We start from the raw sequence: 25840 nt of genomic DNA, 5'->3' as shown, positions 1-25840 counted from the left end.
TCTGTATAATTCGGGTCTTTGTTCTGGTTCTGGTCTGTATCATTCGGGTCTTTGTTCTGGTTCTGGTCTGTATCATTCGGGTCTTTGTTCTGGTTCTGGTCTGTATAATTCGGGTCCTTGTTCTGGTTCTGGTCTGTATAATTCGGGTCCTTGTTCTGGTTCTGGTCTGTATCATTCGGGTCTTTGTTCTGGTTCTGGTCTGTATAATTCGGGTCTTTGTTCTGGTTCTGGTCTGTATAATTCGGGTCTTTGTTCTGGTTCTGGTCTGTATAATTCGGGTCCTTGTTCTGGTTCTGGTCTGTATAATTCGGGTCTTTGTTCTGGTTCTGGTCTGTATAATTCGGGTCCTTGTTCTGGTTCTGGTCTGTATAATTCGGGTCTTTGTTCTGGTTCTGATCGGTATAATTCGGGTCTTTGTTCTGGTTCTGGTCTGTATCATTCGGGTCCTTGTTCTGGTTCTGGTCTGTATCATTCGGGTCTTTGTTCTGGTTCTGGTATGTATAATTTGGGTCCTTGTTCTGGTTCTGATCGGTATAATTCGGGTCTTTGTTCTGGTTCTGGTCTGTATAATTCGGGTCTTTGTTCTGGTTCTGGTCTGTATCATTCGGGTCTTTGTTCTGGTTCTGGTCTGTATCATTCGGGTCCTTGTTCTGGTTCTGGTCTGTATCATTCGGGTCCTTGTTCTGGTTCTGGTCTGTATCATTCGGGTCTTTGTTCTGGTTCTGGTCTGTATAATTCGGGTCCTTGTTCTGGTTCTGGTCTGTATAATTCGGGTCTTTGTTCTGGTTCTGGTCTGTATAATTCGGGTCTTTGTTCTGGTTCTGATCGGTATCATTCGGGTCCTTGTTCTGGTTCTGGTCTGTATCATTCGGGTCTTTGTTCTGGTTCTGGTCTGTATAATTCGGGTCTTTGTTCTGGTTCTGATCGGTATCATTCGGGTCTTTGTTCTGGTTCTGGTCTGTATCATTCGGGTCTTTGTTCTGGTTCTGATCGGTATCATTCGGGTCCTTGTTCTGGTTCTGGTCTGTATCATTCGGGTCTTTGTTCTGGTTCTGGTCTGTATCATTCGGGTCTTTGTTCTGGTTCTGATCGGTATCATTCGGGTCCTTGTTCTGGTTCTGGTCTGTATAATTCAGGTCTTTGTTCTGGTTCTGGTCTGTATCATTCGGGTCTTTGTTCTGGTTCTGGTCTGTATAATTCGGGTCTTTGTTCTGGTTCTGGTCTGTATCATTCGGGTCTTTGTTCTGGTTCTGATCGGTATAATTCGGGTCTTTGTTCTGGTTCTGGTATGTATAATTCGGGTCCTTGTTCTGGTTCTGGTCTGTATCATTCGGGTCTTTGTTCTGGTTCTGGTCTGTATAATTCGGGTCCTTGTTCTGGTTCTGGTCTGTATCATTCGGGTCTTTGTTCTGGTTCTGGTCTGTATCATTCGGGTCTTTGTTCTGGTTCTGGTCTGTATAATTCTGGTCCTTGTTCTGGTTCTGGTCTGTATCATTCGGGTCTTTGTTCTGGTTCTGATCGGTATAATTCTGGTCCTTGTTCTGGTTCTGGTCTGTATAATTCGGGTCCTTGTTCTGGTTCTGGTCTGTATAATTCGGGTCTTTGTTCTGGTTCTGATCGGTATCATTCGGGTCTTTGTTCTGGTTCTGGTCTGTATCATTCGGGTCTTTGTTCTGGTTCTGATCGGTATCATTCGGGTCCTTGTTCTGGTTCTGGTCTGTATAATTCGGGTCTTTGTTCTGGTTCTGGTATGTATAATTCGGGTCCTTGTTCTGGTTCTGGTCTGTATCATTCGGGTCTTTGTTCTGGTTCTGGTATGTATCATTCGGGTCCTTGTTCTGGTTCTGGTCTGTATAATTCGGGTCTTTGTTCTGGTTCTGGTCTGTATAATTCGGGTCTTTGTTCTGGTTCTGGTCTGTATCATTCGGGTCTTTGTTCTGGTTCTGGTCTGTATAATTCGGGTCTTTGTTCTGGTTCTGGTCTGTATCATTCGGGTCTTTGTTCTGGTTCTGGTCTGTATCATTCGGGTCTTTGTTCTGGTTCTGGTCTGTATCATTCGGGTCTTTGTTCTGGTTCTGGTCTGTATAATTCGGGTCCTTGTTCTGGTTCTGGTCTGTATCATTCGGGTCCTTGTTCTGGTTCTGGTCTGTATCATTCGGGTCTTTGTTCTGGTTCTGGTCTGTATAATTCGGGTCCTTGTTCTGGTTCTGGTCTGTATAATTCGGGTCTTTGTTCTGGTTCTGGTCTGTATAATTCGGGTCTTTGTTCTGGTTCTGATCGGTATCATTCGGGTCCTTGTTCTGGTTCTGGTCTGTATCATTCGGGTCTTTGTTCTGGTTCTGGTCGGTATAATTCGGGTCTTTGTTCTGGTTCTGATCGGTATCATTCGGGTCTTTGTTCTGGTTCTGGTCTGTATCATTCGGGTCTTTGTTCTGGTTCTGATCGGTATCATTCGGGTCCTTGTTCTGGTTCTGGTCTGTATCATTCGGGTCTTTGTTCTGGTTCTGGTCTGTATCATTCGGGTCTTTGTTCTGGTTCTGATCGGTATCATTCGGGTCCTTGTTCTGGTTCTGGTCTGTATAATTCAGGTCTTTGTTCTGGTTCTGGTCTGTATCATTCGGGTCTTTGTTCTGGTTCTGGTCTGTATAATTCGGGTCTTTGTTCTGGTTCTGGTCTGTATCATTCGGGTCTTTGTTCTGGTTCTGATCGGTATAATTCGGGTCTTTGTTCTGGTTCTGGTATGTATAATTCGGGTCCTTGTTCTGGTTCTGGTCTATATCATTCGGGTCTTTGTTCTGGTTCTGGTCTGTATAATTCGGGTCCTTGTTCTGGTTCTGGTCTGTATCATTCGGGTCTTTGTTCTGGTTCTGGTCTGTATAATTCGGGTCCTTGTTCTGGTTCTGGTCTGTATCATTCGGGTCTTTGTTCTGGTTCTGGTCTGTATCATTCGGGTCTTTGTTCTGGTTCTGGTCTGTATAATTCGGGTCCTTGTTCTGGTTCTGGTCTGTATCATTCGGGTCTTTGTTCTGGTTCTGGTCTGTATAATTCGGGTCCTTGTTCTGGTTCTGGTCTGTATCATTCGGGTCTTTGTTCTGGTTCTGGTCTGTATAATTCGGGTCCTGGTTTTTGTAGTTTGCCTCGGCCGCCATGTTGACTGCGTGTTCTCGCGATAACACCCGTCAGCGCAGACGAGAAGTGAGAAGAGAAAAAGCTGCAGGTTCCAGTTTTCTACTAAAATGAACTTTAATCTGCAGATAAAGTCAAAGAAACACTAAAGATCTATTTAACAACAGGAAGAACAATTCTATGTAGCTGAGAGCAGGTGGAGAACGGGTTTTATAAATCAGACTTTACACAGATTTGATGAAACAGAACTCAGTGATATAAATACGATGAGAACAAAGATTAAAAGGTGAGTAAACCTACATCAGAACATGTGAACAAAGCTCTGAATGTCAGATTATATTCAGTATTGTACATGAGTTTAATGAGTTGTATCATAAACAGTTCATATAAAATGGGCGTCATGTTAGGATCCATCATCCACCTCTGAACATACAGTGATGACGAACATTAAGCAGCTTCTTCAGCTGTCAGATCTATTTTAGGACTGAGACCATCTTCAGGTCAGAAACTGGTTTCATTAAATCAGAAATCACAACGATCAAAGAGTTTCCTGGTTACAGATGTTTTAAACTGTGAATTCAGCTCAAAGCCTCGATCATCAGCAGCAGCGTTAAGAAAAGGATGAATGTCACAAGATGTATATTTAACGTGAAGTCAGTTTACAGGAGAAACGTGAAAATGAACCTTTAACAAAATGCTGATAATTCAGCAAAGAATGAAACAGGAAGAGAAGACAAAACACATTTAATCTGTTATAAACTCAGCTCAGAGTCTGTCAGACGTCCTCCGCTCCTCCTTCAACATGAGACGTCTGCAGACTCAGTTCAGTAGTTTACATCAGTACAAAGTCTGAGACCAGCTCTCGAATAGATTCATTCTCAGTAGATTCTGAGCCCGACAGCAGACTTGGTGCTCGTTAACCCGTTAACCCGTTAACCCGTTAACTCGTTAACAGTACACCTGTGTGATTCCTGCTGTCTGAGGACTTTAGGTAAATGTAGTTACACAACTCTTAGTGCCTGTAAGAGACAGATCTAATGATAATAATAATAATGAACACAGATCCATGTGTACCAGTACTTTTTAACAATACTGTGATGATTTGATCATTTTATTTTTTATATTAAGTTTTTATACAGTTTCCACCAGTGAGTTATGAAGATCCTACCAAGATGGCAGCCTCGGCTCTCCGCTCTCCAGGACCCTCTACTTTTTTTGTGTTTTTAGTGTTTTTGTTTTTGTCTACTGAACCTAGAAAATTCATCTCCTTGGCACCTTTCCTACGGTTTTTACAGACTCAGGAAGTTTCTTGGAGATCCTTCTCAGAGGAGCAGCAGCTCTCTATCACATCTACAGGAAGCGTCAGACTGAGACAGCGGGGCTCACGCACACCGCTCCCATCAATACACCTGGCAAACGTGCGCTCTCTAGTAAATAAGATGGATGAGCTTCTGCTCCTCAGCACAAAAAACAAGGACTTAAACAGATCCGCCGCCCTGTGCTTCACTGAAACCTGGCTCAGTGGGAACATCCCTGACGGTGCTCTACACCTTCCTGGCTTCCAGCTGCTCCGTGCGGACCGTGTCACGGAGCTCTCCAGGAAAACACAGGGAGGTGGAACCTGCTTTTATATAAACGAAGGTTGGTGTACAGATGTTACAGTGTTGAAGAAGTTCTGCAGCCCTCACTTAGAGTGTTTTTTTATCAACTGCCGTCCCTTTTGTTCACCTCGTTTGTTCTGGTCGGCGTTTCCATTCCACCTCAGGCCTGTGGAACAACAGCGTTACAGAACCTGGCTGACCACATAACGGACGTGGAAAGAAAACATCCAGACTCCCTGCTCATCATCATGGGGGATTTGAACAGAGCAAGTCTGGGCCATGAACTTCCTAGATACAGGCAGCATGTGAAGTGTCCCACCAGGGATATGAACACACTGGACCACTGCTACACAGTTGTAAAGGACGCCTACCGCTCTGTCCCACGGGCAGCACTGGGACTCTCTGATCACTGCCTGCTTCACCTCATCCCAACTTAAAGGCAGAAATCTAAAATCAATAAACCTGTGGTCAGGATGTTGAAAAGGTGGACGGAGGAGTCAAAACTGGAGTTGCAGGGCTGTTTTGACTGCACTGTCTGGGAGGTTTTTGAAGCTGCAGCGAGAGACATTCATGAGCTCACCGACACTGTGACATCTTACATCAGTTTTTGTGAAGATATGTGCATTAGCACCAAGACTGTGCACACATTCAATAACAACAAGCCATGGTTCACTCCTAACTTAAGGAAGCTGCGCCAGGCCAAGGAAGAAGCCTACAGAAGTGGTGACCGGTCCCTGTACAGGCAGGCCAGAAACAGGCTGACAAAGGAGATCAAAGCAGCTAAAAGGAGCTATGGTGAGAAGCTGCAGAACAACTTATCATTAAATGATCCTGCATCTGTCTGGAGAGGCCTGCAGCACATCACCAACTACAGGAAACCATCTCCACACCCTGAGGCTAGCAAACACCTGGCAGACGACCTGAACAACTTTTACTGCCGGTTTGAAAAGAACCACCTCACACCTCCTGGCCACACAATAGGCTTACCTGCATCCCCCAACATTCACACCCTCCCGTCTTCAGACCCCCTACCTGCACTAAAGATTTGTGAAGAAGACGTCTGCTCCATCCTTCAAAGGCAGAAAATCAGAAAGGCTACGGGACCTGACGGTCTGAAAGTCTGCGCTGGCCAGCTAGTGCCGATCTTCACTCAGATCTTCAACCGTTCTCTGCAGCTGTTTACAGGGCCCAACTGCTTCAGACAGTCCACCATCGTGCCGCTGCCTAAGAAGTCAACCATCACCAGCCTGAACGACTACAGACCTGTCGCCCTGACTTCTGTGGTCATGAAGTCATTTGAGAGGCTGGTGATGAACCACCTGAAGGACATCACAGACCCCCTGCTGGACCCCCTGCAGTTCGCCTACAGGAAAAACAGGTCAGCTGATGATGCAGTAAACCTAGGTCTCCACTACATCCTGCAGCACCTGGACCTCTCTGGCACGTATGTCAGGATCCTGTTTGTGGACTTCAGTTCAGCCTTTAACACGATCACCCCTGGAATATTCGACCATAAACTGACCCAGCTTACTGTACCTGCTAAGTGGATCAGGAGCTTCCTGACTGACAGGAGGCAGCAGGTGCGGCTGGGCGGCATCACATCTGGCACCCGCACCATCAGCACCGGCGCACCACAGGGGTGTGTCCTTTCTCCACTGCTCTTCTCCCTGTACACTAATGACTGCACCTCAGGGGACCCGTCTGTGAAACTCCTGAAGTATGCTGATGACATGACTGTTATCGGACTGATACGGGACGGTGATGAGTCTGCATACAGGCAGGAGGTGGAGCAGCTGGTCCAGTGGTGTAGTCAGAACCAGCTGGAGCTCAACACGCTCAAGACTGTGGAGATGACAGTGGACTTTAGAAAGAACCGCCTGGCCCCCCTCCCCCTCACCATTCACAATACCACAGTATCTATCGTGGACTCATTCAGGTTCCTAGGATCCACAATCTCCCAGGACATGAAGTGGTCCTCCCACATAGAAACAGTTCACAAAAAGTCTCACCAGAGGCTGTACTTCCTGAGACAGCTCAGGAAGTTCAACCTGCCCCAGGAGCTGCTGACCATGTTTTATACTGCCATCATCCAGTCTGTCCTCTGCACCTCCATCACTGTGTGGTTTGGTTCAGCCACCAAGCAGGACAGGCACAGACTGCAGCGGGTGATCCGGTCAGCAGACAAGATCATTGGGACTGAGCTTCCTTCCATCCAACACCTGTACCGGTCCAGACTCAGAAAATGGGCTGTCAGTATCACTGCTGACCCCACACACCCTGCACACAAACTGTTCAAGCTCCTCCCCTCTGGCAGGCGCCACAGAGCTATAGCCACCAGAACCACCAGACACAGAGTCAGCTTCTTCCCCCAAGCTGTGTCTGAGCTGAACTGTCCAATCCCATAATGCAAGGACTCAGTGCAATAACCCCATGTAACATAGTGAACTGTGTATTATGTAAATAATTGCAACTATGTATGTAAATGATTAATGTTTCGTGCAATCAGAGGGTACAAAAGACGGAGTCAGACCACATCCAATTCCTTGCTTGTCTTGTGCAAACTTGGCCAATAAAGCTGATTCTGATTCTGATTCTACTACGACGTTCACAGCTTCACAATTCAGCTCCTGTGTGAACAACTTGTGAGATAAGACACTTTAAATTAGTCACAGGTTCAATCATTGTTCACAACTGTGCGAGCACACCGGTGTCTTTTCAGATGACCACGTTGAGTAAACTTTTTCCCACACTGATCACACCAGAAAGGTTTTTCTCCTGTGTGAACATGTTTATGTTGAGTTAGTTTACCTGACGTGGTGAAAGCTTTCGCACACTGATCGCAGCTCTACGGTTTCTCTCCTGTGTGGGTGCGTTTATGGTCTTTCAGACACTGTAACCTGTAGAAAGCTTTTCCACATTCGTTGCAGCTGTACGGTTTCTCTCCAGTATGAATACGTTAATGGACTTTTAAATAATAAAATGTGGTGAAGGCCTCCCCACACTGGTCACAGCTGCACACCTTCTCCCCTGTGTGTACTTGTTCCTGGATTTTTAGGCAACTTAATGTGGTGAAAGCTGCGTCACACTGGTCACAGCCGTACGGTTTCTCTCCTGTATGTATACGTCTATGTAGTTTCAAATTCCCTAACTGTGTGAAAGCTGCTTCACAATGATCCCAGCTGTATGGCTTCTCTCCAGTGTGAACCCTCTGATGAATCTTTAGATGTGATGATGTTGTGAAGGTTTTGTCACATTGCTGACACTGGTGATGTGGGACCAGTTTGGGTTTCTTTCTTCTGCTTGGTTTCTGAAGTAACGCAGACAGAGGGAGAGACACACCGTTAGATCCTCTGGTGGTATTAACTAAGTGTATTATACATTTCATCAGACATAAGCATCATCGAACTGATTCATCTGTAAATGTGACGTTGTTGAAAAAGCTTCGTCATGTTGACAGTGGTGATGTTTGGGTCTCTGTTCGGTGGCTTCTATCTGTAATGACAAGAAAAACAGAAAACGAGAGTTAGATCTCATAGTGCGACCTGTGGACAAACAAAACATTCACATGGCAGTTTTTTAACTACAGAACTTCTAATTACAGTGATTGTTCTTCTTTCTGCATGTTTGATGTATAATCCCTGAGATAAGATGTAAATCTAAAACCTAAAGCTTCATGTGTCACTGTTAATTTAAAGTAGTTCTCCCAAATATAAATGTAAATTTACTGACTAATGCAGTTAGTTAAGGGTTTTTCTCCACCTGCCTCCTCAGAAACCTGGTTTCAGACCTTGATGGCTTCTTTTTTCTGTCAGGTCCAGATGGTTTAACAACTGTCCCTTTACCTCTGACCTTGTGAAATCTGCTTCCAACAGTGTCTCCACTGGATCATTCAGTGCTTCTCTATCGGTTTGTGATTTAGAACATGACACCCAACAAACCAGGGTCAGCTCAAGTATCTGATGTGTCTTCAAGCCCTTTATCACCAGACGCTGATGATTAGTGGGTCATTTTTTCAGTTTGTGATGCAGAATCTGAGAACCCGAGACACAGTAACAGCTCTCATGTTGTTACATAACTATAAGTCTCTGAAATCCACTCACCAAGCTGAAAATAATAAAAGTAAAGTGTGAGAAATACATGAAAGATACGAGCTGGGGCTAAAAACATATTCTAATTATTCTAATTCTAATTCTATCTAATTTATATCTATAAATAAATATGTATTTAATTCTATCTATTCTAGTTCACCTCACAGATTTGAGTTTTAAATCATTTTAGTTTTTTCTGAATAACTATAAAACTCCTTCCTTTGCAGAGGGGTCTGTTCTTTGGATGTTAAAACAAATGACCTGGATCCATCAGACCTACATTTAGCAGCTGTTATTTAAATTATCATGGATTCTCCTCCTCGTCCTGTAAACAGCTTTTCCTGATCAGATCCAGGTCCTGATGTGGAACCACTGATGAGAATCAGCCTAAAAGTTCAGAGTTCAGCTGAACTTCAAAAATTAAAACACTAGTTTTTATTTTTAAACCTTAAATAAAGATTAAACAACAGGAGACTGGTCTCAACACCGACCTGCTGATCACTGGGACTCTGGTCCCGGTCCTGGTCGACGAGATCCGCGTCGGTCTCCTCCTTTATCCCACTTTTGTGCTGCTCCTGGTCCTTCAAATCCGGGTCCCGGATCTCCTCCTTTATTTCGTCCTTGACCAGGTCCTGGTTCTCCTTCAGGTCCTGGTTGTCCTCCTTTATGTCGTCCTTGACCAGGTCCTGGTTCTCCTCCAGGTCCTGGTCCTCCTCCTTTATGAGGATTTTGTAGTGCTCCTGTTTTTCCCTCTTTATTTGATCCTGATCTCTGAAATCCGAGTCCGGATCCTCCTCCTTTATGACGATGTTGTAGTAGTCCTGATCGATGAAAGCCGAGTCCTGGGTTTCCTCCTTCATTTTGTTCCTGTTCTGGTTCTGGTCCCGGTCCTGGTCTATGAAGTCCGGCCCCTCCAACACCGCAGGTGATCTCACAGAATCTCGCGGTAACTCGGCCCTAGTTACTGTTGCTAAGGTGTCAGAGTTTGAAGTATTCAGCAGTAAAAGTACACAAATACTAATCATACTTAAATTAAATGTAATAATCAAAAACTACTTTACTCAACGTGTAGTATTTTAAAATAACTCTTTAAAATAATTCTAATGACTAATGAGTACTTTATACTTCACAGTACCTGTACTTTATACTTCACAGTACCTGTACTTTATACTTCACACTACGAGTACTTTATACTTCACAGTACCTGTACTTTATACTTCACAGTACCTGTACTTTATACTTCACAGTACGTGTACTTTATACTTCACAGTACATGTACTCTATACTTCACAGTACCTGTACTTTATACTTCACAGTACCTGTACTTTATACTTGACAGTACATGTACTCTATACTTCACAGTACATGTACTCTATACTTCACAGTACCTGTACTTTATACTTCACAGTACATGTACTTTATACTTCACAGTACATGTACTCTGTACAGATCTCTGTCCCTGTCCAACAGACAGTTGGTTTCTATTCTTTACCTGCTGTGAAATATAAAAGGCCACGTTACCCAACTGATCCAAAGCTCAAACAGTAAAATCCTCGTCCACGTCCGTGTACGTTTTATTTTATTTAGTAAAAACACGGTCACTGAATGTCGTAAGCTCACACACCCTGAATAGAATTACACATTAATTATATGACAACACATTGATTATTAAAAGAAAACCTAAGATGAGCTAATTAGCAACTTGTTACAATAAGAATCTGGCCTGTCTGAAGTCTGGAGCTCTTGGACATCAACCAGTTCTGAGTTCCCTTCCTTTGGATGTTCTGTCGGGTCTTCACTTCAGCTGCCTTCAGCTGCTGCGTGTCACTCGGTCTTCCTGCCTTCAGATGTATCTGCAGTGACTGAAAAGCTCGGCTGGGCTGAGATCTGGGGACTTTAAGGTCGTTCTCCTTCTGCACTCGTCTTCCAGGCCTGGTGTTGAACTCACCGCTGCTTTTTTCTTGTTAAAAATTTACCAAACTGTTGATTTGGCCAGACAGATTTTCTCTTGTAGATCTATGTTATATGTTATATATGTTTTTTCAACCTCCTTGACTTTTACTAAGATCTCATTGGACCGTCTGTAGCTCCAGTCAAACAGCTGCCAAAGACCAACTCAACACCTGATGTCAGCTCCAGAGCTTTAATCAGCTTCATGCGTTTTGACCTAACGAGTAAATCGATCACACCTGGTCAATGAACTTGAACCAAATACTGGAGATGGAAATAGAGATAAAGTGGTTGTAATTCTTCAGTGGTAAATTCTAAATGTAATAAAACATCTTAAAATAAAACTGAATGTCTGCACTTCAATCACATCTAGATTACTGTGGAAAATCATAAAATACTCTGTCTCTGTCCAAATACTTCTGAACCCAACTACATTTTATAAACATACAGTTGTCTATATATATATTTACATATATTTAAGTTTATTCTTTGGATGTTAAGAAATTGAACCGTATCAAAAGAACCAAATGAGCTTTTTTATTAAATCAAACTTTTATTTTTCTGAAAAAAGAAAATCACATAAACATGTGAATCATCCAGAATTCATTCTTCAGAATGAAAGTCAAACTAAATAAACACCCTCTCCGTATTTACACTCCTTATAAATGTGTACTTTGTGTGTCCGTTATTCAGTATCTAGTGAAGTGTATTTACTTTGAGTCATGAAGAGTCATTGTTAGATCCCAGTTTGTCAAACACTGAGAACAGGAGAGAACCACCGGGTCCAGATTGTCCAGTCTGATCTGTAGACACGTGGTTCAAACAGCTTCTACATCGTCCTCGGTGCTGATGCACTGATGCTGCACGTGGTCGTCCCACTGGCTGAAACTTAGTCCACAGTGACAGCAGGTCCAGTTCTTGGTTTCTTCTTCAATGTGGTTTCGTTGATGTTTCCTTAAGTTACTTGTGTGATTGAAAGTTTTCCCGCACTGGTCACACTGAAATGGTTTCTTACCAGTGTGTACAATTTCGTGGGCTTTTAGATTCCCTACACCTGTAAAAGCTTTTCCGCACTCGTCACACCTGTATGGTTTCTCTCCAGTGTGAACACGCTTGTGTTTATCCAGTGCACCTGAAGTGGTGAACGAATTCCCACAGTAATTACAGCTGTATGGTTTTTCTCCAGTGTGAGTCCTCTCGTGAATCTTTAGTCGCGTTCTCGTTGGGAAACCTTTGTCACACTGCTGACAGTGATGAACAGTTGCATTTGTGCCCTCGGCGTATTGCTCGCAGCTGTACAGTCTTCCTCCTGTATGCAGCTTCTGATGGCTCTTTAGGTGACTCTTGAGGAAAAAACATTCCCCACACTGGTGACAGCCAAACAGTTTCTCTCTGGTGTGGAGCTTCTCGTGTTTCTGTAGGTCACATTTCCAGGCAAACGCTTTGCCGCAATAGTTACAGATAAACAGTTTTTCTCCAGTGTGAATTCGTAGGTGCTTTTTCAAGTTGCTTCTCTGGTTGAACGTTTTCCCGCACTGCTCACAGCCATAGGGCTTCTCTCCCGTATGGATACGTTCGTGGTCTCTCAGGGTACTCAGACCCGTGAAGGTTTTCCCGCAGTGGTCACAGCTGTAGGGCTTCTCTCCTGTGTGAATCCGGAGGTGCTTTTGTAAGTTACTCTTGTGATTAAAGTTCTTTCCACAGTAGTCACACCAGTAGGGTTTCTCTCCAGTGTGAACTATCTCGTGGGCTCTCAGATTACCTCTATCAGTGAACCTTTTCCCACACAGTTCACAGCTGTATGGTTTCATTCCAGAGTGAAGTCGCCGGTGTCTGTCTAGTATACTCGACGTCCTGAAAGAATTCCCACACTGGTCACAGGTGAAAGGTTTTTCTCCGGTGTGCAATCGCTGGTGAACCTGCAGACAGGATTGTTTTACGAACGTTCTGTCACACTGCTCACAGTGGTGATGGCTGCGTCTCTTCTTGCCTTTGCCACGTTGGTCACAGCTAATTAGTGCTTCCTCTGTATGCAACTGTTGATGAGTTTTAAGGTGGCAGATCAGGGTAAACCATTTCCCACACTGGTCACAGCAGTAGGGTTTCTCTCCAGAGTGTACACGCTGATGATCCTTCAGATGAGCTGTACCAGTAAACGTTTCCCCACACTGGTCACACCTGGAAATCACCTCTCCAGCGTTGGCACATTGATGAGTCTCATGTGATCGTGTTAGGACAGCGTCACACTGCTGACAGTGATGGCTGTGTCTCTTTGAGCGCCTCTTTTTCTGTAGCACAGAGAAATAAACAGAGTTAGAGCTGAAGGTGGTGGGAGCCGACTTCAACCATTAGACATCAGTCAAATCGTTTACACCACAGGGTGCCTACAAACTGCAGGGCCATGCTGACCTCGGTTATTAGTGAGGGTATGAAGTACAGTTTATATATGTTTTATTGTTGTTCCTCAGGGTTTAGACACATTCTATAGTTTACTGTTGTATAGATATAGTTCTTTTGTGCTGTCCTGTCTATAAATAATTTAATCTTTACGGTTATTTCTGCTGCTGTAATACTGCAAACCTCCCCCCTGGGGAACAATTCATAAATAGTGCATCTGCACCAAAGTGGATAAAAATGAAAAATGAAGACAATAATTCTCATTATTATATTATTATATAAGTGTAGGTCAGCTTAAACATTTTAATCTGTAACAAAACAACTTAATTATTAACACACCTGTTCATTAATGTTGGTTTGATATGAATAAATTAAAATTCCTCGTCTCATATTTCAATCCAACATTGTAAAGTATACATTTATTTTTACTTCACCTGAATGAATTATTACCTTTTTGTGGAGTTTAATGCAGCTTTAGTGTGTCAGTAAATAAGAAAAGTGAAATGACCAAACGTGGAGCGGTATCATAGGAAAAGCCTGAACGTGGACAAAACATTCTCCCATTAGTCCTTCACTGTCTCAAACTGATTATTAATATAAAGCCAAAGACTTTACGGTCTCACTGTGTCGGACAAACATCCAAACTTTGATTTGATGCAGTGTGAATTTAAACCCTGCAGTCGTTCGTATGTGGTGAGAATATGACTCAATCCAACACAACTACTGAGAAGCTTTCAACCTGGTTCATGCTACAGTACAGGGAACGTCTACTGGACCAAAAACTAAAGAGTCAGGTGGACCTGGTTCTTCTTCTCTACTGCTGTTCAGCATCTTTTAGCTCCAACTCCAACATCATCCACTATATTTCAGCATGAAGAAGCTCAGCATGGTGCCACCAACACACCACCACCAACCAGCAGTTTGCAGCACAGAGGATCTAGACAACTGTGTCAGTTGGTTTCTATTGTGTGAATCCTCCCCAATCGAGAACAGGGACGCTGTTGAATGATTCAACCAATGAGAGGACGACAACTTCTCATATGGTGCGTTTTGCATTTTGCAGTTTTCAAACGGATCCAAAAAACACTTCAAGAAGAAGTTCCTGTGGCTGCACGCTGGCAACTGGACGCTGACATAAGGAATAAATATCTACAAGTCTGGATTCTCAAACATCTGAAGGTAAAACTTTATATATATGAACATGTGAGAGCAGAGCAGTGTTCAGGACCTGCAAACTGGACTCTTCTAAAACCAAGTGGTCTACAATTTCTACGGTCCCTGAACGCCTCAGACACACACACACACACACCGTACACAAGCTGCCATCAGGTGTGTGTGGAAGTCATTTCCAAATCACTGACTACTAATGAATCAATAACGATGTATTACGATGATTCAGCTGCTGCAGACAGAAGAACCAGATCACACAAGGTCAGGTCCTGACAGCAGAGGGCTCAGATCTCCAGGCTGTTAAAGACCTGGTGCCCGCGTTTAGATTCAGGGAAAGAGAACTTCAGACCGGTTCCTTTTGAACTGGGCAGCTGCTTCCAGACAAACGGAGGAATTACATCCATGTAACAGGATCCAGCCCAGACCAGGACCTAAGAGACCACATGCTGCGTTCAAGACCCTTAAATCCTTTAGAAATCTACAGACCCCCTAAAACCGGCGTTGTGTTGAGCCGAGAAGCACAAATAGTAAAATGTGAAAATGACGAGTGAACGACACAGCTGACGTTTTTATTACGACCCACATGAAGAGACTAAATCTGTCCGGACTGCAGAGACTTGTGTCTTCTACTGGACCCGGTTCAGTTCTTACAGAACCAGCAGCTGGTCAAGTGTCACTGACGCTGTGATCCAAACAATCCATAAACTCATCTTATGGACCTGGTCTGAAGACCTGAGGGACCCGGACTGAAGACCTGAGGGACCAGGACTGAAGACCTGTTTCTTTAAATAAACACCGGATTAAAGGGACCCGGTCTGAAGACCTGAGGGACCTGGACTGAAGACCTGTTTCTTTAAATACCAACACCGGATTAAAGGAACCTGGTCTGAACACTTGAGGGACCTGGACTGAAGACCTGAGGGACCAGGACTGAAGACCTGTTCCTTTAAAACACCAACACCGGATTAAAGGGACCCGGTCTGAAGACCTGAGGGACCAGGACTGAAGACCTGTTCCTTTAAAACACCAACACCGGATTAAAGGGACCCGGTCTGAAGACCTGAGGGACCTGGACTGAAGACCTGAGGGACCAGGACTGAAGACCTGTTCCTTTAAAACACCAACACCGGATTAAAGGGACCCGGTCTGAAGACCTGAGGGACCTGGACTGAAGACCTGTTTCTTTAAATAAACACCGGATTAAAGGGACCTGGTCTGAAGACCTGAGGGACCTGGACTGAAGACCTGAGGGACCTGGACTGAAGACCTGAGGGACCAGGACTGAAGACCTGTTCCTTTAAAACACCAACACCGGATTAAAGGGACCCGGTCTGAAGACCTGAGGGACCTGGACTGAAGACCTGTTTCTTTAAATAAACACCGGATTAAAGGGACCTGGTCTGAAGACCTGAGGGACCTGGTCTGAAGACCTGAGGGACCAGGACTGAAGACCTGTTTCTTTAAAACACCAACACCGGATTAAAGGGACCCGGTCTGAAGACCTGAGGGACCTGGACTGAAGACCTGTTTCTTTAAAACACCAACACCGGATTAAAGGGACCCGGTCTGAAGACCTGAGGGACCTGGACTGAAGACCTGTTTCTTTAAAACACCAACACCGGATTAAAGGGACCCGGTCTGAAGACCTGAGGGACCTGGACTGAAGACCTGTTTCTTTAAAACACCAACACCGGATTAAAGGCACCCGGTCTGAAGACCTGAGGGACCAGGACTGAAGACCTGTTTCTTTAAATAAACACCGGATTAAAGGGACCCGGTCTGAAGACCTGAGGGACCTGGACTGAAGACCTGTTTCTTTAAAACACCAACACCGGATTAAAGGGACCCGGTCTGAAGACCTGAGGGACCTGGACTGAAGACCTGAGGGACCAGGACTGAAGACCTGTTTCTTTAAAACACCAACACCGGATTAAAGGCACCCGGTCTGAAGACCTGAGGGACCAGGACTGAAGACCTGTTTCTTTAAAACACCAACACCGGATTAAAGGCACCCGGTCTGAAGACCTGAGGGACCTGGACTGAAGACCTGAGGGACCAGGACTGTAGACCTGAGGGACCAGGACTGAAGACCTGAGGGACCAGGACTGTAGACCTGAGGGACCCGGTCTGAAGACCTGAGGGACCAGGACTGAAGACCTGAGGGACCAGGACTGTAGACCTGAGGGACCCGGTCTGAAGACCTGAGGGACCATGACTGAAGACCTGTTTCTTTAAACACCAACACCGGATTAAAGGGACCCGGTCTGAAGACCTGAGGGACCTGGACTGAAGACCTGTTTCTTTAAACACCAACACCGGATTAAAGGGACCCGGTCTGAAGACCTGAGGGACCAGGACTGAAGACCTGTTTCTTTAAAACACCAACACCGGATTAAAGGGACCCGGTCTGAAGACCTGAGGGACCTGGTCTGAAGACCTGAGGGACCAGGACTGAAGACCTGTTTCTTTAAAACACCAACACCGGATTAAAGGGACCTGGTCTCGGCACTGACCTGTTGATCTGTGGGACCAGCGGGCTGGTCCGGGTCCTGGTTCTCCTCCTGCACCCCGCTCAGACTCTGGTCGGTCACATCCGGGTCCTGGTTCTCCTCCTTTACCTCGATCTTACAGTAGCCATAGTCGTTGTAGTCCGGGTCCTGGTTTTCCTCCTTTATCTCAAAACTGTGAGGATCCTGGTGGATCAGATCCGGGTCCTGGTTTTCCTCCTTTATCTCAAAACTGTGAGGATCCTGGTGGATCAGATCCGGGTCCTGGTTCTCCTCCTTTATCTGAACGTTGCTGTGGTCCTGCTCCATAAAATCCGGGTCCTGGTTCTCCTCCTTTATTCCGTTTTTGCATAAATCCCTGCTCGACGAAATCCGGGTCCTGGATCTCCTCCTTCACTTGGCTCTTGTACTGGTCCTGATCACTGTAGTCCGGGTCCTGGTCCCCCTCCATTATTCCGGGGTCGTGCTGGTTCTGGTCTTTAGTCTCCGTCCGTCGCCGCCACGTTGTGTCTCTAATGTCGCCTCCGTGATCTCGCGATGTTTGGTGACATCGCGAGAGCGAGAAGCTGGTCCAAGAGCGTCAGAGGGGGGAGAGTTGCAGCGAGTATAGAGTGAGGTGAGATGAGTAGGTATATTATATTAATTTATTATATTATATTATATTATAGTATAGTTATTATATTTATTATATTATATTATATTAATATTTATTATATTTATTTATATTTTATATTTATTATATTATATTATATTATATTTATATTATATTTATTATATTATATTATTTCTATTATAGATATATATTATATTATATTATATCTATTATATTATATTATAGTATATTATTATATTATATATATTATATTATATCTATTATATTATATTATATTATATTATATTATATTATTATATTTATATATTATATTATATTATATTATATTATATTATATTATTTTAGATATTTCTATTATATTATTATATTATATTATATTATTAGATATATTATTATATTTAATTATATTATATTTATTATATTATATTATATATATTATATTATATTTATTTAGATATATTATATTATTTATTATATTATATTATATTATATTATTTAGATGATATATATCTCTTATATTATTATATATCTTATATTATATTATATATTATAGTATATTATCTAGATCTTATAGGATATTCTATTATATATTATATTATATTATATTATATTATATTATATTATATATATATATTATATTATATTATATTATATTATATTATATTAGTGTGGTGCTGGTACCACCAGACGACGTTCACTGGTTGAGCGCAGTGGACAGGAGGGGATGTAGACCTGAACGATTGAATTGAGATAAGATGGAGCTGTGGAGTTAACCACTCTGTAGGCAAGAGACAGAGCTTTGAACTTGATCCTAGCAGCCACAGGAAGCCAGTGCAAAGATCTGAAGAGCGGTGTGACATGAGACCTTTTAGGTTGATTAGAAATGAGGCGTGCTGCCGCATTTTGGATCATCTGGAGGGGTTTGGTCGTGGATGCCGGTAAACCCATGAGTAGTGCATTGTAGTAATCCAGGCGAGATAAGATCAACGCCTGTACAATGAGTTGGGTTGTGTACTCCGTCAGATAGGGTCTGATCTTTCTGATATATTATATGATATTATATGATATTATAATATATGATATGATATTATATTATATTATAATATATTATATTATATTTATTATATTTATTTATTTATTATAGTTATTATATTATATTATAGTTATTATGTAAATATTATTTAAATATCCAACATTTGTAATATCTAATGACTCTATTCCTATTAGTCCATGTTTAATCTATATGAAAGGTTATAAAACATACAGAAACATATCTCAGTATGTGGTGTAGTAGTATTTTATCATGTAGTAGTATTTTATCATGTCCAGTATGTGGTGTAGTAGTATTTTATCATGTAGTAGTATTTTTTCATGTCCCGGTTTGTGGTGTAGTAGTATATTATCCTGTCTCAGTATGTGCTATAGTAGTATTGTATCCTCAGTATGTGTTGTAGTAGTATTGTATCATGTAGCAGTATTTTATCATGTCCCGGTTTGTGGTGTAGTAGTATTTTATCATGTAGCAGTATTTTATCATGTCCAGTATGTGGTGTAGTAGTATTTTATCATGTAGTAGTATTTTATCATGTCCCGGTTTGTGGTGTAGTAGTATTTTATCATGTAGCAGTATTTTATCATGTCCAGTATGTGGTGTAGTAGTATTTTATCATGTCCCGGTTTGTGGTGTAGTAGTATATTATCCTGTCTCAGTATGTGCTATAGTAGTATTGTATCCTCAGTATGTGTTGTAGTAGTATTTTATCATGTAGCAGTATTTTATCATGTCCAGTATGTGGTGTAGTAGTATTTTATCATGTAGCAGTATTTTATCATGTCCAGTATGTGGTGTAGTAGTATTTTATCATGTAGTAGTATTTTATCATGTCCCGGTTTGTGGTGTAGTAGTATATTATCCTGTCTCAGTATGTGCTATAGTAGTATTGTATCCTCAGTATGTGTTGTAGTAGTATTTTATCATGTAGCAGTATTTTATCATGTCCAGTATGTGGTGTAGTAGTATTTTATCATGTAGCAGTATTTTATCATGTCCAGTATGTGGTGTAGTAGTATTTTATCATGTAGTAGTATTTTTTCATGTCCCGGTTTGTGGTGTAGGAGTATATTATCCTGTCTCAGTATGTGCTATAGTAGTATTGTATCCTCAGTATGTGGTGTAGTAGTATTTAATCGTGTATTTATTGAAGTACTCAGAGTATTTCTCAGTATGTGTAGTAGTAGTATTTAATCGTGTATTTATTGAAGTACTCAGAGTATGTCTCAGTATGTGTAGTAGTAGTATTTAATCGTGTATTTATTGAAGTACTCAGAGTATGTCTCAGTATGTGTAGTAGTAGTATTTAATCGTGTATTTATTGAAGTACTCAGAGTATTTCTCAGTATGTGTAGTAGTAGTGTTTAATCGTGTATTTATTGAAGTACTCAGAGTATGTTTCAGTATGTGTAGTAGTAGTATTTTATTGAAGTACTCAGAGTATGTCTCAGTACGTGTAGTATTAGTATTTAATCGTGTATTTATTGAAGTACTCAGAGTATGTCTCAGTATGTGTAGTAGTAGTATTTAATCGTGTATTTATTGAAGTACTCAGAGTATGTCTCAGTATGTGTAGTAGTAGTATTTAATCGTGTATTTATTGAAGTACTCAGAGTATGTCTCAGTATGTGTAGTAGTAGTGTTTAATCGTGTATTTATTGAAGTACTCAGAGTATGTTCAGTATGTGTAGTAGTAGTATTTTATTGAAGTACTCAGAGTATGTCTCAGTACGTGTAGTATTAGTATTTAATCGTGTATTTATTGAAGTACTCAGAGTATGTCTCAGTATGTGTAGTAGTAGTATTTAATCGTGTATTTATTGAAGTACTCAGAGTATGTCTCAGTATGTGTAGTAGTAGTATTTAATCGTGTATTTATTGAAGTACTCAGAGTATGTCTCAGTACGTGTAGTAGTAGTATTTAATCGTGTATTTATTGAAGTACTCAGAGTATGTCTCAGTATGTGTAGTAGTAGTATTTATTGAAGTACTCAGAGTATGTCTCAGTATGTGTAGTAGTAGTATTTATTGAAGTACTCAGAGTATGTCTCAGTATGTGTAGTAGTAGTATTTTATTGAAGTACTCAGAGTATGTCTCAGTATGTGTAGTAGTAGTATTTAATCGTGTATTTATTGAAGTACTCAGAGTATGTCTCAGTATGTGTAGTAGTAGTATTTAATCGTGTATTTATTGAAGTACTCAGAGTATGTCTCAGTACGTGTAGTAGTAGTATTTAATCGTGTATTTATTGAAGTACTCAGAGTATGTCTCAGTATGTGTAGTAGTAGTATTTATTGAAGTACTCAGAGTATGTCTCAGTATGTGTAGTAGTAGTATTTTATGCTGTCTCAGTATGTGTAGTATTAGTATTTAATCGTGTATTTTATTGAAGTACTCAGAGTATGTCTCAGTATGTGTAGTAGTAGTATTTATTGAAGTACTCAGAGTATGTCTCAGTATGTGTAGTAGTAGTATTTAATCGTGTATTTATTGAAGTACTCAGAGTATGTCTCAGTAGCAGTATTTTATCCTGTCTCAGTATGTGTAGTAGTAGTATTTTATGCTGTCTCAGTATGTGTAGTATTAGTATTTAATCGTGTATTTTATTGAAGTACTCAGAGTATGTCTCAGTATGTGTAGTAGTAGTATTTATTGAAGTACTCAGAGTATGTCTCAGTATGTGTAGTAGTAGTATTTTATTGAAGTACTCAGAGTATGTCTCAGTATGTGTAGTAGTAGTATTTATTGAAGTACTCAGAGTATGTCTCAGTATGTGTAGTAGTAGTATTTAATCGTGTATTTATTGAAGTACTCAGAGTATGTCTCAGTATGTGTAGTAGTAGTATTTTATTGAAGTACTCAGAGTACTTCCTTGTTGCCGTCACTCTGTCTCTTCAAACACTCTGGTTCATCTCGAGCGAGACTCTGTAAGAACGCGAGAGCACGAGGCGACATTTTAGATTCTGCGAGGGTCCAGAGTGAAGGTCCAGGTTTAAAGGACCAGGACCAGGACCAGGACCAGACCTGGATCTACGGACCAGGGGGACCAGGGGACCAGGGGAACCAGGACTCGAATTCCATCGGCCGACATCAGTCTGAGTGGGATTAAGGAAGAGAAGCAGAGAACTTCAGGACCTGGATTTAACGACCAGGATCCAGGGTTCAAGAACCAGGAGTCTGTGAGCGGAATTCAGGAAGAGACTGAGACCCGGAACAACGAGCCACAGGTCAGTGACGGTAATTAGTTAATTAGTTAATTAGTTAATTAGTTAATGAGTAAACCGGCTGCTGGTGGGCGGAGCTACAGGTGATATTACCGCACCTGTTGGTGACGTTATGAGAGATTCTTCTGGATCTGGTTTAATAAAGACAGTAAAATATACTGATCAACATAAAACTGAAACTTCAGTTAGTCACATCAAGCTTCCTGCTGCTCACCTGTACAGGTGAAACAGGAAAAGGGTCCAGTTACTGTAGCAGCAAAGGTCAGAGGTCATCATTAGAAGTTTATTCACACTACATTAGAACAACAAGGTGGTGACCCGACACCTGCACAGTAATCAGACTCTGTATGATAAGAAGTTAATTAGTTAATTAACTGGACACGGAACACTGGTGTTTACAGTACTGGCAGTCCTGGTCCTGGTCCTGGTCCTGGTCCTGGTCCTGGTGAGATAGCTCCCTCTGCTGGGGACAGACAGGAAATCTACCAGAGCAGCTGGCTCCAGTTCTCAGGCCTCATGAGTGAAGTTAGATAATAATAATTAACGTGTTCAGTGTCCGCAGCGTCTGTCTTTACGTGGCCCTGTTTAATGAGGTTTTTCTGTTTGTCTGCAGTAAGTTTCCAGTTTTATTCCTGTTTTCAGGACAGTTTACTCACAGTTACAGCTGTGATGGTGTCAGTGAAGGTCTCAGACTTCTGAAGTTCTGCTTCTGATGATGGTTTTGAAGCCAGAAGCTGAAGTTTGTGTGTGAACAGAGGTCTTTTCCATTTTCCTGTCTGGTTAACGGGTTGTTTGTGGATATGATTTTAAATCTTGAGCAGTTATTAGTCTTCATATTATTCCCAGACCTGAGGTGACGAGGTGCTTGTAGTCTGGGTTATTCAGATTCATTCATTAATGCTGTTTAACTTTCTGTCTAACGTCACAGAAACAAAGAAGAAGACGAAAGACGTGGACCTGAAGCAGCATCTGACGAGACTGATCGGGTTCTTCACACTGGAGAGAAACTACACAACTGTGAGCAGTGTGGGAAAACGTTCTCTTATCACAGTGAGTTCAAACAGAACCAGTGAGTTCACACTGGAGTGAAACACGTACGGCTGAGACCAGTTTAACAAAGCAGTTCATCATTTCATCGTGTAGATTTAATAATACGATAATATCTCATATTCCTCCAGTTAACAGGAAACAGATTTTCTGTTTGGTCCTGAAGTTAGAAACATGTCAGAGTGTTCAGCACAGGATGTTGAGTTAGATGAACTGATGTGATGTGGTTTTACTACATGTTACAGCTGCTTCTTTGCTAATGGTTGGTTTTTATTAATCGTTTGTATTTGAAGTAAAGTGCATTAAAACTTGATATTTGAATGAAGTATTTGCCTTTATAGTCGTTTTTAGTCCTGTTCAGTCCTTTAGTGAGTTCACACCTGAAACTTTCAAATAAAATGTCTTAAACTTGTGATTCACTGACAAACTGAGACACGTTACTGTGCAGTAACAGCTCTGAACTCTCCCAGACCCCCTGTAGTTACTCTGTATGTTTGATACACGATCTGGTTTATCAGATTCATTAAGTCAGAGATGAACCACAACAAAGAGACTGGAGTCGATGCTTAGAGGTTTATTGAGTGAAGCACTTCAGAGTGATGTGTATGTGAGTGGTCAGATGAAAAACCTGATTGGTGATCAGCAGGACCTGCCCGTGGTGGAGTCATGTTGTGGTAAATACAGAGCAGCTGTGAAGATCCTCGCTCTCATACTTCTTTAACCCAGCGTGTAGGAGTAGTTGAGGGTTCCTCCTTTGTCCAGGTAGCAGTCGTGAGTGTGGGTTCCCAGCTTGACCTGTCTCTGGCAGACTCCCAGTAGGTCGTCGAAGAGGAAGTCACTGTCGTGAACCTCGAGCCTCAGGACGTCGTTCTCCTGGGCCTGGAAATAAGCGAACTCCTCCTTCCACCAGGGGTTGGCGTTGTTGCTGACGACAGATGTTTTCCCGACAGAGACGGAGCTGCAGAACACCTTGACGTAGCCGTCAGTGGATCCAAAGAGGCTGGTCGGAAGACCGCTGGCCCGCAGGTTATAGAGCCTCAGCTGGGCTTCAGTGGCAGCCAGACTGCACAGGACCAACACGAGAACAAGAAGAGAGGAGGCCATGGTTCACAGGAGGCTGCAGAGGAGGGAGAACCCGTTAGAAACATGGACTTAATCTGTGTCTGTAGGTCAGGCTGAAGGTCGGGATCACAGCGTCAAACTGGAATCAGTGACACACTATTAATAATATCTTACATGAGTGTAGTAGTGTAAGTAAATAACAACAAGAACTGTTAGTTCTTCATGTCTCATTATAATAATCTACATTAGAAGTACGAGCGGTGTGACACACACAGGTCTAATATTAACACGACGCATCGTGACGAACACACACGGCAGAAACAGTTAGAGAACGTAAAGCAGACAGTAAAGAGCAGAATATCAGTGACAGGTAAAGTCTCACCTGTAATCTTGATGCCCTCTGTCTCTAAACACAGTTTTTTGCTCCATAAGCTTTTAAAGGCCAACACAGCTGCTATCAGCTCCCCCTCCCACACACAGCCTGTGGCTCTCTCACTATTATGTAATAGGACTTAATGAGAGACGCTGGTGCACGTTGGCCTCACGACTTTAATGAATCAGTTACTTTAAGCTCATTCGTGGAGTTTAAACTGGATCAGCCTGTTTTTATGGACGTCGGGACATAAAGAGTTGAACTCGGCTCCACTTTAACGTGTTTTTGTTTAAGTCTCTGCAGCAGCTCAGATCTTTGACGTCTCTCATCACAGATAACACGCTCTCTCTTTTTTCCACTGATAACTTGGTTCTAAATTTGGAAGATGTGGAGCGAGTGGGAAACCTTTTCTCCCAACAGCTGCGTTTATTTGATCTTGATTCTTTTTGACCTTTGTCATTAGTTTGTTTCTGTAAATGTAAAAACTGCAGCAAGAAAGTGAAGCAAAGTCAAATATAAGGTGTCGAAGGCGTCTTTAGAATAAATGAAAGTACAGAGAGAGAAGTGTAAAAATGATTTCTGACATGGTTTGAACATAAAGAACTAGAGTAGCAGGGTGTTGATCTACTGTTTGATGAGCTGTAATTCATCAGTCTATCACAGCTACATCTGTCTGTCAGACTATAACTACTTACTGTTCTCTCTTGTTTTACTTGTTTAAGGTCAAACGGAGACAAACGCTCTGAAGTTTCTCTTTTATTTGATGCTCTTACATTAGAACAAAGCAAGTTTAGGTCACCATGTTATTAATAATAACTCCTATCAACATGAATTCCAGTTGAGCACAGGAGGACGACGCAGGATGTAACTGTGAATGTTTACTGGAGCCTCGACTTCACCTCCACTGATGATAATGAAGCTGCAGCAGCAGTTGTTGAGTTTCACAGCCAGCAGACCTCCGTGTTTAAATTGGACATCTGGTAAATGTACTTGTTATATTTGTTGACAGAGCTGCAGATTCTAGATATAAAATACTTCTGATATAAAAGCTGAATCTCTTCAGTCTGACCCACTTCACTGAGTGCTGCACGTGTCACTGAGGTTTCAAGTCAAGTCAAGAAGCTTTATTGTCTGAAGCAGTACATAGTGAAATGAGACAACGTTTCTCCAGAACCATGGTGCTACATAAAACGGCAACAAGACAAACATGGGGCTGAGGACTGCTAAGTTGTCCTAGACACATAAAGTGCATCCTGTGCAAACAGTGCAAGAACACAAAGAAAAAGTGCAGACAGACGTCAGAAGACAAAAAAACAGAACAACAAACACAAAAACAGCAGCGACCAGTAGCTGAAATTAATGTGTGTGTGTGTGTGTGTGTGTGTGTGTGTGTGCTCAGTTCAGTTTGTTGTGTGTGTGTTGAGGAGCCTGATGGCTTGGGGGAAGAAACTGTTCAACAGTCTGGTTGTGAGGGCCGAATGCTGCGGAACCTCTTCCCTGATGGCAGAAGTGTGAAGATTGGGTGTAAGGGGTGGGTGGGGTCTTCCACAATGCAGGTAGCCTTGCGGATGCAGCGTGTGGTGTAAATGTCCGTGATGGAGGGGAGAGAGACTCCAATGATCTTCTCAGC

General features: G+C 42.3%; 2 protein-coding genes across 2 annotated transcripts; both read right to left on the bottom strand.

Moving 5' to 3' along the window:
- Positions 1-11368: 11368 nt before the first annotated feature.
- Positions 11369-17356, bottom strand: LOC113168428 (gastrula zinc finger protein XlCGF57.1-like). The gene is made up of 2 exons (XM_033326650.1): positions 16846-17356; positions 11369-13053 (listed from the first exon to the last, which is right to left on the bottom strand). The coding sequence occupies exons 1-2, from the start codon at positions 17146-17148 to the stop codon at positions 11584-11586; spliced, it is 1773 nt and encodes a 590-aa protein (XP_033182541.1). The 5' UTR covers positions 17149-17356; the 3' UTR covers positions 11369-11583.
- A 5978-nt stretch (positions 17357-23334) lies between these two features.
- LOC113168450 (protein C2-DOMAIN ABA-RELATED 9-like) lies at positions 23335-24390 on the bottom strand. Its single transcript, XM_026369470.2, has 2 exons — positions 24220-24390; positions 23335-23892 (listed from the first exon to the last, which is right to left on the bottom strand). Exon 2 carries the CDS (start codon positions 23877-23879, stop codon positions 23493-23495), a length of 387 nt encoding a protein of 128 aa, XP_026225255.1. The 5' UTR covers positions 23880-23892; positions 24220-24390; the 3' UTR covers positions 23335-23492.
- Between the last annotated feature and the right edge of the window lie 1450 nt (positions 24391-25840).

Source organism: Anabas testudineus, chromosome 18 (genome assembly GCF_900324465.2).
Source record: "Anabas testudineus chromosome 18, fAnaTes1.2, whole genome shotgun sequence".
Lineage (NCBI taxonomy): Eukaryota > Metazoa > Chordata > Actinopteri > Anabantiformes > Anabantidae > Anabas > Anabas testudineus.
The sequence above is the reverse complement of the archived record's forward strand: the minus strand, read 5'-3'. Positions and strand labels throughout refer to the sequence as shown.

Coding starts and splice junctions, on each gene's coding strand:
- LOC113168428 (XM_033326650.1), bottom strand. CDS start 17,148: ATGGAGCAGGACCACAGCAACGTTCAGATAAAGGAGGAGAACCAGGAC. Junction 13,054..16,845: donor CTGGTCCCACAGATCAACAG/GTCAGTGCCGAG, acceptor TCTGTGCTACAG/AAAAAGAGGCGCTCAAAGAG.
- LOC113168450 (XM_026369470.2), bottom strand. CDS start 23,879: ATGGCCTCCTCTCTTCTTGTTCTCGTGTTGGTCCTGTGCAGTCTGGCT.